The 14,410-nt window shown below is 34.8% G+C and overlaps 3 protein-coding genes and 1 non-coding gene across 4 annotated transcripts in view; 2 read left to right on the plus strand and 2 right to left on the minus strand.

Annotated features, from left to right (window-relative positions):
• LOC125822831 (thiosulfate sulfurtransferase 16, chloroplastic) overlaps positions 1-14,410 on the plus strand; it is a 29,333-nt gene that overhangs the window by 5,153 nt on the left and 9,770 nt on the right. The gene's annotated exons all lie outside the window — the stretch shown is intronic.
• LOC125823008 (U4 spliceosomal RNA) lies at positions 4,426-4,577 on the plus strand. The gene has a single exon (XR_007442674.1). It is a non-coding gene; the product is annotated as a U4 spliceosomal RNA (small nuclear RNA).
• Positions 5,501-8,510, minus strand: LOC125822800 (GPI mannosyltransferase 1). Its single transcript, XM_049502263.1, has 4 exons — positions 8,043-8,510; positions 7,299-7,481; positions 6,033-6,580; positions 5,501-5,937 (listed from the first exon to the last, which is right to left on the minus strand). The coding sequence occupies exons 1-4, from the start codon at positions 8,314-8,316 to the stop codon at positions 5,623-5,625; spliced, it is 1,320 nt and encodes a 439-aa protein (XP_049358220.1). The 5' UTR covers positions 8,317-8,510; the 3' UTR covers positions 5,501-5,622.
• On the minus strand, positions 9,195-14,296 carry LOC125822809 (thiol-disulfide oxidoreductase LTO1). Its single transcript, XM_049502268.1, has 7 exons — positions 14,004-14,296; positions 13,645-13,924; positions 11,440-11,696; positions 11,241-11,353; positions 10,703-10,850; positions 9,640-9,777; positions 9,195-9,477 (listed from the first exon to the last, which is right to left on the minus strand). The coding sequence occupies exons 1-7, from the start codon at positions 14,103-14,105 to the stop codon at positions 9,394-9,396; spliced, it is 1,122 nt and encodes a 373-aa protein (XP_049358225.1). The 5' UTR covers positions 14,106-14,296; the 3' UTR covers positions 9,195-9,393.

Raw genomic sequence — 14,410 nt, forward strand, 5'->3', positions numbered from 1 at the left:
TAGAACGCTTGCCTTAAGGCTAATTGAAAGAAGGTCATTGCAAAATCCGGAATTGATTGTTGATCTCCTCGAGAATCATTATGATGATTTTGGACTATAAAATACCTAGAGAGAGAAGGATTTGTAAGTTGCTCAGTTATGAAATATTCCCTCTATTCTATATTAATTGAGTTTGTAAAGCAATGTACATTTATTAAGAAAAACAATCAAGGATATAATTTAAACCATAAAGTTTTAATATTGTCCTTTGTGGAATCATAAATATTTTAGTGTAATTTATATCTTAGAAAATATAAAATGCAATAAATAAGAGGGCAAATATGAAAAAAAATTCAAATATATATCTTGAAGGCATAATACATAAATATGACTCTTTAACTTGGCATCAGCTGACGTCTGACAACTATGACCTTTAACTTTGGATGTGTACAAGTAGACTTAAACTTGTATAAAAGTGAGCAAATGGACACATTCGTCCTAAATGACAATTTTGTGTCCTATGTGTATTATGTCATATAGGACATGAGTGTCTACTTGTTCAAGTTTATACAAGTTCAAGTACCTAGTTGTGCACACTCAAAGTTGGAGGACACAGTTGTCCGTTGAAGTCAAGTTAAGAGTCATGTTTATGTATTATGAACTTTGAACAATGTAAAATCCTAAAAAAATCAATTGATATGAAATAGAGGAAGTAACTTTAGTCGAGCCGATGGTTCATCCCAAATTTCTCGGGCCGCCGCAAGCATTTCTGTTTTAACCATGTCTTGTAGTCTGATCTGCTTTTTTGTTAGGTTTTTGTTATTGCCCCCACACAATTGCTACTCCCTCGATTTATGTTTATTTGTTAATGTTTGACTTGACAACTCATTAAGGAAATAACTATTGATATAAATATTTTATTAAATTATCCTTATTAAATAATATTAGTACTAAGTTTTAAAAAATAATTTAAAAAATGAATATTTAATGTTAAGAGTAAAACATGAGAAAGTCTTTTCTTGATATGTCAAAATAACAAATAAAAATAATTTAAAAAAAAAAAAAGTAACAAGTGAAAATAATCGGAGAAAGTAATTCTATATTTAATCATATAGCATCTAAATAATCATAGGCCACTTGACTAATTGGTGAAACAACTCTCATGTTAATAATGAAATAATAATAAAGCACGCACTCATAATTATTATATCACATATAAAACAAACAATCTTAGAATAGCATTAGAAGAACAATCTTAGAATAGCATTAGAAGGAGGCCTATTGTTCAAACTTTTTAATTAATTTTCTTGAAATAAAGTACGGAAAAGGGTCAAAATTATCCCCGAATTATATGAAACAGACCATTTATACCCTTCGTTACATTTTGGGATCAAAAATGCCCTTGTTGTTATCCTAAGAGACCACAAATACCCTTAAGAGTTAACACCCCAAATTTTTGTTGACTTGGCAAGCCACGTGGGACTAATCCTTCCACCTAAGCGTTGCCAACTAGGATTCACTACAAAAGAACTAGACCTTTAGCGGCAACAACAGTCGCCACAAAAGCCCAGAAAATCGTCACTAAAAGTTTTTAACACTAAATTCTAATTTTGCGTTTTCTCTTCATTGTTTTTAAAAAACCAAATATGATATCGATTAAGTAGGAGTTTGAAGACACAATATGTTTTATTTTTATGTCATATGTAAATGTATAAAATGTACAATGATGCATTATATATATATAGTAGGAGATTTGAATCGAGAAGTAATTTTGATTATTTTTCGTAAGAATGTTGGATGTTTTTAATATGGATATTGCAAGTTATTTATTTTAGAAAATTAGGTTGCAATCGAAAATTAATTATCATATTTCTTTGTTGAAAAAATAGGTTTTACTAGTGAATGGTTGTTAGAGCCTTAGTCGCCACTAAAAATCACTCATAACCTTTAGTGGCAATATTTTGGGATTTTGTGGCGACTTTGTCGCCACTAAAAATCAAGTTCTTTTGTAGTGAATCTTAGTTGGCAATGCTTAGGTGGAGGGATTAGTCCCATGTGGCTTGCCACGTCACTAAAAAAATGGAATGTTAACTCTTGAGGGTATTTGTGGTCTCTTGAGATAACTGCGGGGTATTTTTGATCCCAAAATATAATAGAGGGTATAAGTGGTCTATTTTGCATAGTTCATGGGCAATTTTGACCCTTTTCCGAATAAAGTATGATGTATAAAATAATCTTCACCAATAAAATTACAAAAGAAGGATTGGCCACCGTCTCAAACGTATGTGCTAAATTTCTTTTCTTTTTTTAATCATCCGATTGGCACAATCTACGGTATTCTTTGCAGCCTATTCCATTTAATAATAGAAATTTGTTAAATAAAACTAATAAAATAATAAACGCTTTTGTATTATTTGGAAGTAGGTATAATAATTAAGTAAATGTTGCAAAAAACTTTATGCGAGTGGTATGTAATTTGCCCATAGTATTGTACTAAACCAATGAAAGAAAATCACTCGATACGGAGTCACCTTTGTTAGAGAGCACTTTACCCTCAATGTGGGACTTTCCAACTCGAATCCAAATTTAATCGGACTCCAATGTGGATATCGGACACTGGATGAAAACCAAAAAAAAAAAAGAAAATCATCCACCATACTTCTCCTTGATTTTTTTCATGAATTATCACAGTAATCTAAAAGGCTAATGTGTCAGCCAAGATCACAATCCATGGGCTCAGTCAATCATCTGGTTTTCATTTTAGGGTAAAAATGAGGTAAGAACGAACATATTAAATCGATTGTTATTGATTAAGAATTTTTTAAAAAATATTGTCTCAACTTTAATAATGATAATTATTGGTTTTCTTTTAGTGTGAGGATTTAATATAGCTAATAATCAATAATTGATTTTAGATTTGAAGCATAATTTGTTTGATAGTAGTATATATAAAGGTACATTAACACCGTTAGCATAAAGTTTATTTATATAGGGCCGGCTTCTTTAGAGATAATTAATGATGTTGTAAATTGCATTAGAGAAATGATCCATGCCAATTGCCAAGCAAGTTGATTTATATTCAAATTAAGGCACTAGCAAGTTGAATAAGCTATTATGTTTGAATAATTCAAGTCAAGAGAAGGAAATTCAATTAGAAGAAAAAGAAAAGACAGAAAAGTTGAAGCATATGCCAAAAAAATAAATAAATTAGTAAAAGTAAGCACTAATTTCCCTACCTTTAGTACGTTGTTGACCACTTTTATTGAAGATAATGATTGTACATTATTAGTCTTGGTCCCTAATTAACCTGCATTTTCTAATACGTTATTCTAATAGATATAGTTTTAAAAAAGAAGCCAGAAAGCCCTACTACATAAGAAATGGAAAATGATGAAACATCAAATTAACATATTGGAATATTTTCAACCATATGGAATTAATCATAACCAAATTGGCAAATACTGCTTTAGCACGATTATTTTTAGAGCCCTCTTGTTCTATCTTTATTTCATCAAATGAGAAGTTAGAATAAGTAGTCAATTTTGGTTTATAAATACAAAAAATAAATATAATACAACTAGGTTACAATATTTTCATGATGCTCTCGTGCACGGGTTCCCTTCTTTGTCCAAGATTGACAACTTTGAACGGGAGATCTCTCAATCAAAGGGCTAGAAGGTTCAAACTTAAACCCCCTTTTTAAGTCGAGTTTATTACATAAAATTTGTTTGGTATGATTTTTTATTTTATTTTTTGTATGTTTACGGGAAATTTCATGAGTCCAAGTTTGCCGAGCTGGAGCTATATAGTAACACCTTGTTTGGATGGTTGTTTGTTTCACGTATCATATTATATTGTATTAAATTATTTTGATAAATATAATATTTGAATAAAATGTGCCATTATATAATGTCACACTTGAACAATTTGAAGAATGAATCCACAAGAAAATTAATGTAGAGTGTGGAGTAGAGCTATTACAAAAGTTTAGAGTGAAGAATAAAATGAGTAATAAATAAGATAAAATGAGAAAATATAAAAAACACCATTTCATAGTTAACGATACAATTTAATTTAAGTAGCAGTTAAAATAAATATTGTATTTTAACTAACAACATAATATAGATAACTATCAACCTTCCAAACAAGTCTACTATTCAAAATTCAGAGTTACAGATGCAAATTTGGATCTAATTTATAATCCTTATCTTTTAAATTCCAGTTTACCGTCAAGGTAAAACTACTTGACGTTTAGTTTGTGTTTCCAATTAAAAAAATGACGACTATCTTAGTGCAGATAGTCATGGGTTCACTAACCTTTTCTATTAACTTTGGTGTACCTATATGGCTTATGGTAACCACTAATTATCTCCCACATCGGACACATCAAGACAACGTTCCAGAAACGAGGCATATAATAATAGATAGCAGGTAACAGGGAAAATTATCTTTGCGCTTGGGGCAATGACGCAGCTAGGGAGGTTCTAACCGAGGCGCGTCTATTGCTGGTTGAAAACTATTTCCAAACCCCCTCTTTGGCCTGGGTTCTGCCTTGGCCATTGAGAATTTTTGAAAGGGCTTCCCTTCTGGGTTAAGCCCTCTAATTCTAGTCTAAAATTATTTTTAGTAGTAATAATAGAAGTATAGAGTAAGCAAATGAACCACAGTTGAACAAGTAATAATAACGTAGAACTTGTGAAAAGGGTTTTCATTGCAATATTTATAACAGGTGTGCACCGTAATAAGCTTAACTTGTAACTTCTAAGGCACCTATGCTAGTACAATTATCACTGAGTGAAGTTGACACTGGCTAATAGGCTATATGTCGACCTCATCCATCGTTATTATTGTATGCACTATCAAACTAAAAAAACAACATACACCCCTACTCCAGTTAACATTATAATCCTCAAGGATTGCAGTAGCATCTGGAGTTAATTGCTCGTAAGCATATGATGATCATTTCAGTCCATACACGGCATTGACGGAGAAATTTGCATATGGAATTTGATAATGAGCTACACTGGGTATATATCGCGGAATCTCCCCAAATATGCTCTGATATAATTGGTAGCAAACGAGACACAAGGAATTACTCTAGAAAACAAGGTAACAGGAAATGAAAACAAAGGAGAAGAGAAACTGGACATTGAAAGAAAACGGAATAAATGGTAAATGAAAGGAACAACAAAAGAGATATCTTTATTATACTAATCATATTGGCTTTACAGTGATATTTAAGCAAGCTTTGCAGATGGAAAGGATGTGGCATCACTCCTCTAGCTGGCTAACTAACTCTAGCAAAGGTGTGAAATTAAAATCAAACTAAAATGAGAAGTTAACTGAATTAATAGAACCTCAACTATACCAAATGCAACAAAATCGCAATAAACAATTGTAAATTGCTATCATAGTGAAGTATGCACCAAGCAAAACGACCAAAACTTGAAAAAATAACGTCATTACGATCTCTTGCTACATCTTTAGTGAAGGTATTTTTAAGCAGCACTCCTTTTGGAGCTATGAAAAAGCCAAGTGCTTTGCCTGATGATGAAAGGCTCTACAAGTTCCGAACATGGCAAAATACACTACTAGCTCGAAAATTCCTCCCCCATTGAATTAGGAGGTATATCATCTGATTCCTCATCTCTGTTTGACATGTTTCTTTGAAGCGGCACGAGATGACTGTTGGAAGACTGGACTATATGTGTGTTGCTGGATAATATTGATAAGAACGAAAGTATTTGCAGCCAAGAATAGCAAACCTGCCACCCAGAGTTGAAGAAAGACATTCTTTCCTTTGAATTCAAGCAAATAACCCCACAATAACCAGTGGCCCTGAGCTGCCATCCACAGCAAGATGCAGACCAATCCTTTTCCTCTGAGCTTCATGTTGGTCCATGGCAGGATTAGCGGCAAGAGACAGAAGAACCAAACAAAGTATTGAGCAGTCATAACCTGTCAAAGGAAAAGAACGTTATCTTGCTAAAGGAAAATCAAGCTAATATTCACTGATTCTCAACATAAAAAATAATCAAGCATTGCCGACAAACCTTGTTAAATGCGACAAATGCCACAGTCTGCACAAAGAAGCAAAAGGGAAAATCCTGCACAAAGCGGAAAACAAGAACTAGCTGCACCATAATCTGAGGCAGAAATGAGACGAGCTTTTCCAAGTTTGATAACTCGTGTTCATAGTGCAGATATATATGGTAGAAATAAATTGAAAAATTGTGCCTCGGGTCTGTACGTGTGAGATGATAGAGCAGTGCTTCATGCAAGAAGTCCCAGCCATATAAAAAGAAGAAAATCCCGGTAAGGAGAAAGAACAAAGCTCCAGAAATAAGCCCAAACATTATCCTCCTCCAGGTAAAAAGGCTTGTTAAAAAGTTGCATATACAACAAGGATCCATAAGCTTTTTACAGCTGGAAGTCTGCTGTGACTTGCTTTTTCTAGAACTCCAATTCACAAGAGCAGGTTTTGTACCATACTGGAAGAACAGGGGATCAAGAACTAAAATGATTGGAAGAGCATAAATTATTGGATAGATCCTCATGTGGACGACAAGCCCATACCAAAATGCAGCTTGTACTAAACGACCTGATCAGGGAAACATCACCAAAATCAATAGAGCGTGAAGATTTATAACTTCCAAAGAAAAAATGAAGCCACAGTTCCCACTAACCCAAGTGGAAATACAGTTATCTGACCCAAAATATCGGAGGATTCTTGGAAAAATTCTCAATTAAAAAGAGTTTGTTGCTAAACCCTATAAAGTTCCAGAGTTAACATTCTTGGATTCTACTTTCCCTTTAAACTAGAGGCTCACTATAACTTCAAATTGCATAATACTATGAAAAGAAACAGAGGTAGATTCAGGGAAAATCTTGTTTCATGCTTTATTGGAGAAACCAAGTAAAAGAACAATATTCAGCTTACACTGATTGGTTGCTAAAAACCTCATTCACTGTCCGATAGTTTGGGTTGGGCCACTATACACCTAACCCTGTGGAGGAGTGGGAGGAAGACTCAATCTTGACCGGTGTTCAATGAGAAAAGCTTCTTTTCAACCAGTTCCATCACTTAAATCATGATTCTCCTAAATACTTCCCCTTCCATATGTCCCCTCTTTACAGTCATTTACATTGCCCCAATGATAATTAAGGTAGATTAAGAAGGAGACAGGAACCATTTTGAACGAGATAATAACAGAGAAAGTAACAGTAGGGAAGTTAACTTACAATGAAAAAGAAAAATTTAGGAGTAAGTTCTCAACATAACTATATAAAATGTAACCAAAAGGTACTGGAAGTTTTACCATTCATTAGACATAGAATAATCCAAAGGATTATGGCGCAGATGATGGGCTCACAATTCCCACGAGTTCCAATGGTAAAGGTAAATGGATTCAAAAGCCATACCATCACTGAATAGGTGCATAATTTCTCAGGCACCCCTCTTAGCTTTAGAATGGCGTTGATAAGAAATCCCACGAGAAGATCTGCCGCACGAACTCAATGTAAGTTTCACTAAGCATATCTGTTTTGGAAACATAATTAAGATGTCTTCTAAGAATATCAATTATGCATTTTTTGCAATAAGAAGAGACAACAAACCCACATACAAAGGTGCAAGTTCAAAAGCTATTTGTCTACTCTTAGATTGATCATCTACAAGTTCAAGTCCCAATCAACAATTCATCCAGTCTTTAGTTATACATCCACAACAACCCCAAAGATTGCCAATGAAACCTAAGCAGAGAGAGCTGCAGAAATCTCTTGGAAACCACATACAAGGAGCATTTGTATGAGGGAAAACAAGAATTCCAAATGAGTAGATTAAAAATGGAACCTTTGCATTGTCTTGAAATTAGAACCTAACAAGAGCTTAATACAAAATTAATCGTTCATGTATCTGTCTGTTCTAACAAATAATAAACACAAATCATACGAAAATTGTGAAGCTCAGACTTCTTCAGCATTCAACGGGAATAAAAAGAACCCAAAAAATTGAGGAACAAAGAAAGAAAAGAAACAAGGAGAAGAGAAAGGGGAAATTTTACCTGAAGCGGAGAAGATAAACTTTCCCCAAGAAGGATGAATGAAAGAATTGGGCACAAGAAGAAAAGCAATCAAGGGTGAGTAACGATATGTAGATCTTTGATAAGGGGATTTTCCGGCAGCAACTAAAGCAGCTGCATCTGAGAAAACAAGATAGTCCACATCTGTGTATCGAACCTCCATATGGGTATCTTGCCATTCTCCGTAAATTATCAAAAACAGCCTAAGAAATGCTGAGAATATCAGCAGCGACTTCAGATTTACAGTCACCATCATTCAGGAACTGATCGCTCAATAGCCAAAACAACAGAGGAAGTAGTTACAAGTACTTCAGCTTTTTATTTATTTATTTTTCTTAAAAAGTACTAAAAGATTATGACTTACCACAATTTTGTACAATTATTTATACAATTATCAAGAATTAAATTTCACTAAATATAAAAAATTTACAGTTTGGATCTTGAATAGAGTCAAACATCAATCGTTTTTTAAATAAAGCAAGTTAATTTTGAACTAAATCAAGCTAGTTTTTAATTTGGGGGTTTCCATGTTCAAAAGTAATTTTTATTAAACATTCAGTTTTGTTTAACTTATATTGACTAGAGTATTAAACTCAACATTCAATTATGTGTTCTATCACGATTATTGAAATTTTAAAATAAGAATTGATTGCATTTAAAAAGAAGCTATTGTTCCAAACTTCCAATTGACGTTCTTGATCACAAAATAATGAATACTTGTATTGATAAGTCTAGAGAAAAGATTTCCAATTTAGGAAAGTCAGTTCCTCCTGTAATATAAAATAGAATTTAGATTATATACATCTCTACTCCTTCAATCTGTATCGTCTTCACTTTAGACAGCATTTGTAAAATAGGAAATTAAACAGGGAAATTCATTTCAAGAGTTGATCATTCACATTATGGGATACAATCACTCTTACATACATACAAAAAGAATAGTCACGAGATACTTTTTCATCTTCAGGTTACTCTTGCCATTAGATTGTTGTCAATTGTCGTCACAATGGGTTCAGATTAGGGAAAAGTTATCGGCAAAGTTTGGCATAGAAAAAAAAAGAAGAGAAATAGACTTTCAGGGGGAAGTTGGACACGTACAACATTAGAAGAAAACAGTACCACAACATTCAAATAATTGTGGGTAATAGGATTTGCTTGATATATATACTCAGAAGACGATCCACTCGGATCCTTCACTTTATCATACTATCTATTCAGTTTTACTAACATAAGAAGATAATTACATTATGAAACTAAGTAAATACCAGAGGGCAGTTATAAAAATTCATAAACTTCGATATCCTAAGAATATGTGACTGTTGGTCAACAGAGCTCATTTAGCCTCAGTAAGTTCTTCTTTCATATCGAAACCAGACAGTGCAGCCAGCTCCGAAAGCTTCTTCTCTCCGCTAAGAACCTGCCACAATATTATAGTTTTAAGGTCCCTCAATGGAATTTGGAAAAGAAAGCTAGAGGTTCAAACAGCAAGATGTTCATTTTCTTATCGAAGGTGTGAATAACTGGTGCCTTTGTATAGGTTACAAAAGATTTTTCTAGCATAAAGAAGGTTCTTGCTCACCTCCCCATTGATCACCCATGTAGGGAACCCTTCGAGTTTTGCTTCTTGACATGCATCGATCATGTAAGTTCCCTTCTTAAGTCCATAAGGAAAGCATTCTACATAGTCTAGTAACTTTGCTGCTTCTCGTCCAAACATCTTGTTGCAGTGACACAAGAAATAAACCAATTTAGTACAGAATACAAGCAACTCTTACCTATACTGCTAAGTGCATGATGCAAATCAGAATTTTTAGTGGGAACTCTACGGCCTTTTTTTATACTCTTAAAGATTAGTTGCAAATTGCAATATTGACAAACAGTTCGGGTCAGAACTCTGGGAATCTGCTTCTGAACTCTAAGGATAAATCCACTGAAGCTCTTAGCCAAATTCCAGCACCAGCATATGAAAGAAGGAAATATAAGGGTCTCTGTTTTTCCCTTTAATGATGCTCTTACTTATTTATGGAAGACGTTAATATTCAACCCAATAGTAGTTGATGCACATTCATATTCTTCCCTACCCATATCATGTTGTCTTTTCCCTTATAGAATGTTACTTTAGGAATGTAGAAATCAGACAACGTGGCTGGAGCCTAATCAACATCCACGCTTCACCCTACCTACATCATGCCAGATTTGATAATGGGGAAAGATTTTTCTTTCCCATTTTCTATGTAAACAAATTTTTTTTTTTTTTTTGATAACCGAGAAATCCGTCTGTGACCCGCCCTTTGGACCAATCGCAGCCTTCTAAACTCGGTGGATAATGGGCCCGCCCCTCTACCCTTCTCCACTTAAATACCAGGCTTCGCTTTGCATGGTGTGGGGCTTGAACCTATGACCTAAGCCACAAATCCTCCACCTTTTGCCACTTGAGCTAGGCCTTGGGGGCAAACAAGTTTTTCTTTCTCTGAATCTCACCAAAAATTTTTTGCCTACTGAAATGATGTCACTATGCCATTGAGGCAACCAAAATGGAAATAATTTTAGAAAAACTATCATTTTCATATGCAGTTTTTTGTTTTTTGAGAAACCCATCAAAATGCAGTACTAAGAAAGCACATTTGCAAAAGAAAGAGAACCTGCTTTTGTTCCTGGCAGTGAGAACACCAGAAAGCCCCATACATTTTTGCCCCAATTGAACGCAGGTGTTTTGCTAGGGATATAGCAAAAGGTGTAGACTCTGATGTGATCTCTGTTGTAAAGTATTCCATCTCAGCCATAGAAGAACTGCAAAAGATGGGAAAAGGATTTTGAGTAATTGTTCTCTGGAATAACGTGCATGATCTTTTCACCAACTATACATTTAAGATGATCTAGAGCTTTACCTGTGACTAAATGACTATACATCAAGAGCTTTTCTATCTTAAATTAACCAAGATATCTTGTTACTGCTAAACCTAGAAACTGAAACAAGCTTCTCTTACTTGCTTTAAGCTTGTAGCTTAAATAATTCATGGAGGTTTTCATATAAGTTAATGTGATTATCTCTGTAATCAATGCCAATCAAACATTCACTACTTAATGCAAGAAAAGGGAACTCTTGCCTATTGTCCTTTCAATCCAAGACGCTTTGCCTAATATCATCCTATAATGTGTGAATGTGTACGGATTCTTTACCCTGTGTTTGTAGGCTGAGAGTCACTGTATGAATTGTTTAGGGTAGAAACCACCAAGAGAACAATAAGTAACTGTATACCCACATCTTTTTGCACCTCTTGAAACCCCAAACCCTGTATACAAAAGAAATATCTTTGTCATTAGCATTGCATATAGCAATAGAAGCTAAACAAACAATGTTCTCTGTAGTGGAGATAACCTTTATACTGCTGACGAACAAACTAAATGACAACAGGACAGAAGCTAAACAGTATGGACAAAATTCCCCAGTGAATTTTGTGCTTAGGATGTACAAGAAGTATGCACTGGCAGCTGCCATGGAAGTAGTTGTTCCAAGTAAAACCAAACGCCCATTAGCTTCACCAATTCCAAGAGGCCTGCTTTTCTGGCCCAATTGTATCCCAAGTATTGCAACTACTCCATAAGCAACCATACCAATCAATGGAAGAGGAACACCTGGCAAATGAAAAAGGATGAAAACTGAATCTCTTTCCAAACATATTACCTGCAATTTAAGGGACATACTGCCTTCAATTTATTGATTTTCCAATCTCTGTCTTTCAAATCAAATAAATACAACTTACAATGTAACAAAATTAGCACTGCATTTGTTATTAAGTCTGACAACAAAATAAACTATATAATACAATGTGCTACCTCCTCTGTGATATGATTTACCATCAAAAGGAGTTAAAACATTTTGTTAGAAGAAGAAATCAGATAGGGTAGGTATTCAACAAACTTCCAAGGACTAGGAATCAAACAGATGTAACAGGTCCAATGGGATGGGCAGCTGCAAAGATAATCTATCCCAGCCCATAACTGACCCAAGTATGCCCTGAACAATTCACCCCAGTGTTTATTTTTTATTTTTTTGGATAAGATAAAGGTCGAACAATTCACCTCTGTGTTATGCACACTATGCACATAAAGTATATGAGAGATTTACGAGCAATTAGAGCCACATCAGTACGAGGATTAGGTGTTGTTACTTCCAGGAATTGGTTTATGTTGGGGCCTCACCACTATGAGATAAAAGAGCTGCAACTTACAGCAATGTTTACTGTCAACATCTTCATGTCAAGTATGTTGGACCAATTGATATTGGTTTTTCTAATTCTGGCTCCACGCTGGAGTTTTTGTAACCTCAGTGCAATCAATGTGTGCCGGCTTATTGTAACACTGAGATAGGGGAAAAGTCCTTTGATTCATCAATGAATACTGGAAGTGGTATTGGTGGAAATGATGGTGACCTTATGGAGGCGAATTGGGTACGGCACAGGTTTCTCAGCCCAATTGCATTTCTAGGCATCCCATTCATTGATAATACAAACTATCTACCTTACAGAGTCTCATTTGAAGACAACCGAAGATTATGTAACTTAAAAAAAAGGCTATTATCAACATATGCTGGTCTAATTAACAATAGATTCCTTCAGCTAATAACCTCTTGTATTTAGTAAGGTTTCTTGGAATTAACTTCATTTTATGTCCTAAATTAATATTTTTAACAAGCAAAACTTACTATCTCCATGTACAACAATAGCGACATCTAAGTTTTCCTAATTAGTTGGGTCAGCTATATGAACTGCAAAGTTAACATGCTTTGGCTAGAGTAGTATTGGGATGGGGTTATCCCCGGGGAAACTCCGATTGTGTGAGCTTGATCTATATCTAATTCCAGGCCCGGATAAAGGAGGAAGGTTACGCCAGCTTGACAACCCATATAGAACTAATCAATTTACGATGATTACTAGCAATACAACAAATTTACTATCACCATCAGTAAATGGAAGCTTTACCATTGTCATCTTAGTCTGTCTGTTTCATTACAAAGGATATGTTTGCAGAGATATTATACTACATAAATAGATGTATTCCTCTATTTGTTCTTCCAAACAATTTTTTCTTACAAACAGATAAAGCAATCCTATTGCATTACATGGTCTTCTATACAACAACATTACCTAATGTAATCCCAAGTGCGGTCTGGGGAGGGTGGTGTACCGTGTACACCAGACCTTACTCCTACCTCGTGAAGGTAGAATTATGTGTTCTTCACTAAAATACTTAAAAAGGGCTTCTTCAACTTCTTAGTCAAAATAAGACACTCAATTGGTGAAATAGGGATAAAGATTATTATGTCTGGTAAGTACATAATTCATAAAGAGAATCAAACAAGAGGCTAATCATAAAAGAGAGGCGTGAAATGGTAAGACTTTGCCAAACTCCTAAATGTAATTGTATCCAATCACTTCTTCAGGTTCCCACCAATTTTACTTGTACAGATGTGTTAATATTTTCATATTAAAATCTGTTTCTTTTAACAAAACTTTGGATACTTATAGAAGGTTACAAAGATAGTCCTAAAGTAGAAAGTTGAAAAAATAGCATGGGATATTACCAAATACAGCTGAGTAGCTGCTGTTGAGGATGTTGCCACAGCTGGCACCATCACCAACAGGACAAAATGCTTCAGAGTTAGTGAACTTGAGGAACGTCAAGTAAGAAGTCTCAAGAAACCCAATCCCTCCAAGTGCTGCACACCAATTGTATGCTGAAATGCCTGTATCAGCAGAAGTATCTGGCAATACCACCTTAGATTCTGATTCTGTCTCTGCATCTCCGACCTGTCTTGATGAGCAGTTCACTCGAAGCAACAACAATCGCCGAACCGAATCTCTCTTTAAGAATCAAGCAATGAAAATGTCAATATTTGAGAAGAAAAAAAGTGAATCTTCAAGAGATGAAGAGTAACTGTACCTTGAGCTGAATGAGAGAAGATATGGAATTAGAGCGAGATGGAAGGAGATGAGAGGTCTGGGTGGGAAAAGGAGAAGATGCTACGCCGATGATACTGGCCATCAGCTCAGAATTGGATACCACCCGCCGTGAGTAGTGGTGGTTTGACTAGCTCTGCGGTGGTTGTTGGTCGTTAATTGAGGTGCGGAAAATGTTGCTCGTTACTGAATATAGATTTGGACCGGAACAAATTTTGGGCTCTGGCTTATTTTACACAAAAAAACATCCCTTGGTAAGCTTTTTAGTAAGCCTTTAACATTTTTGGGCTAGAGTTCAATAGGAAAGCAAGTGAAATACGTAGTTATTACTGTTTATTATTTAGATGTAACTTAATTTTTTGACACGAGGATCTATAAAAAATAATATTT

Source organism: Solanum verrucosum, unplaced genomic scaffold (assembly GCF_900185275.1).
Source record: "Solanum verrucosum unplaced genomic scaffold, falcon-dt-bn FXZP01000103.1, whole genome shotgun sequence".
NCBI lineage: Eukaryota > Viridiplantae > Streptophyta > Magnoliopsida > Solanales > Solanaceae > Solanum > Solanum verrucosum.

What these genes read in the sequence shown, in the direction of transcription:
- LOC125822800 (XM_049502263.1), bottom strand. Translation starts at nt 8,316, where the DNA reads ATGATGGTGACTGTAAATCTGAAGTCGCTGCTGATATTCTCAGCATTT. An exon ending in GTTTATCTTCTCCGCTTCAG is followed by an intron (nt 7,482 to 8,042) that starts GTAAAATTTCCC and finishes TTCGTGCGGCAG; the next exon opens with ATCTTCTCGTGGGATTTCTT. An exon ending in CATTTGTCGCATTTAACAAG is followed by an intron (nt 5,938 to 6,032) that starts GTTTGTCGGCAA and finishes TTCCTTTGACAG; the next exon opens with GTTATGACTGCTCAATACTT.
- LOC125822809 (XM_049502268.1), bottom strand. Translation starts at nt 14,105, where the DNA reads ATGGCCAGTATCATCGGCGTAGCATCTTCTCCTTTTCCCACCCAGACC. An exon ending in TCTCAGCCTACAAACACAGG is followed by an intron (nt 10,851 to 11,240) that starts GTAAAGAATCCG and finishes CATCTTTTGCAG; the next exon opens with TTCTTCTATGGCTGAGATGG. An exon ending in ACTGCCAGGAACAAAAGCAG is followed by an intron (nt 9,778 to 10,702) that starts GTTCTCTTTCTT and finishes CACTGCAACAAG; the next exon opens with ATGTTTGGACGAGAAGCAGC.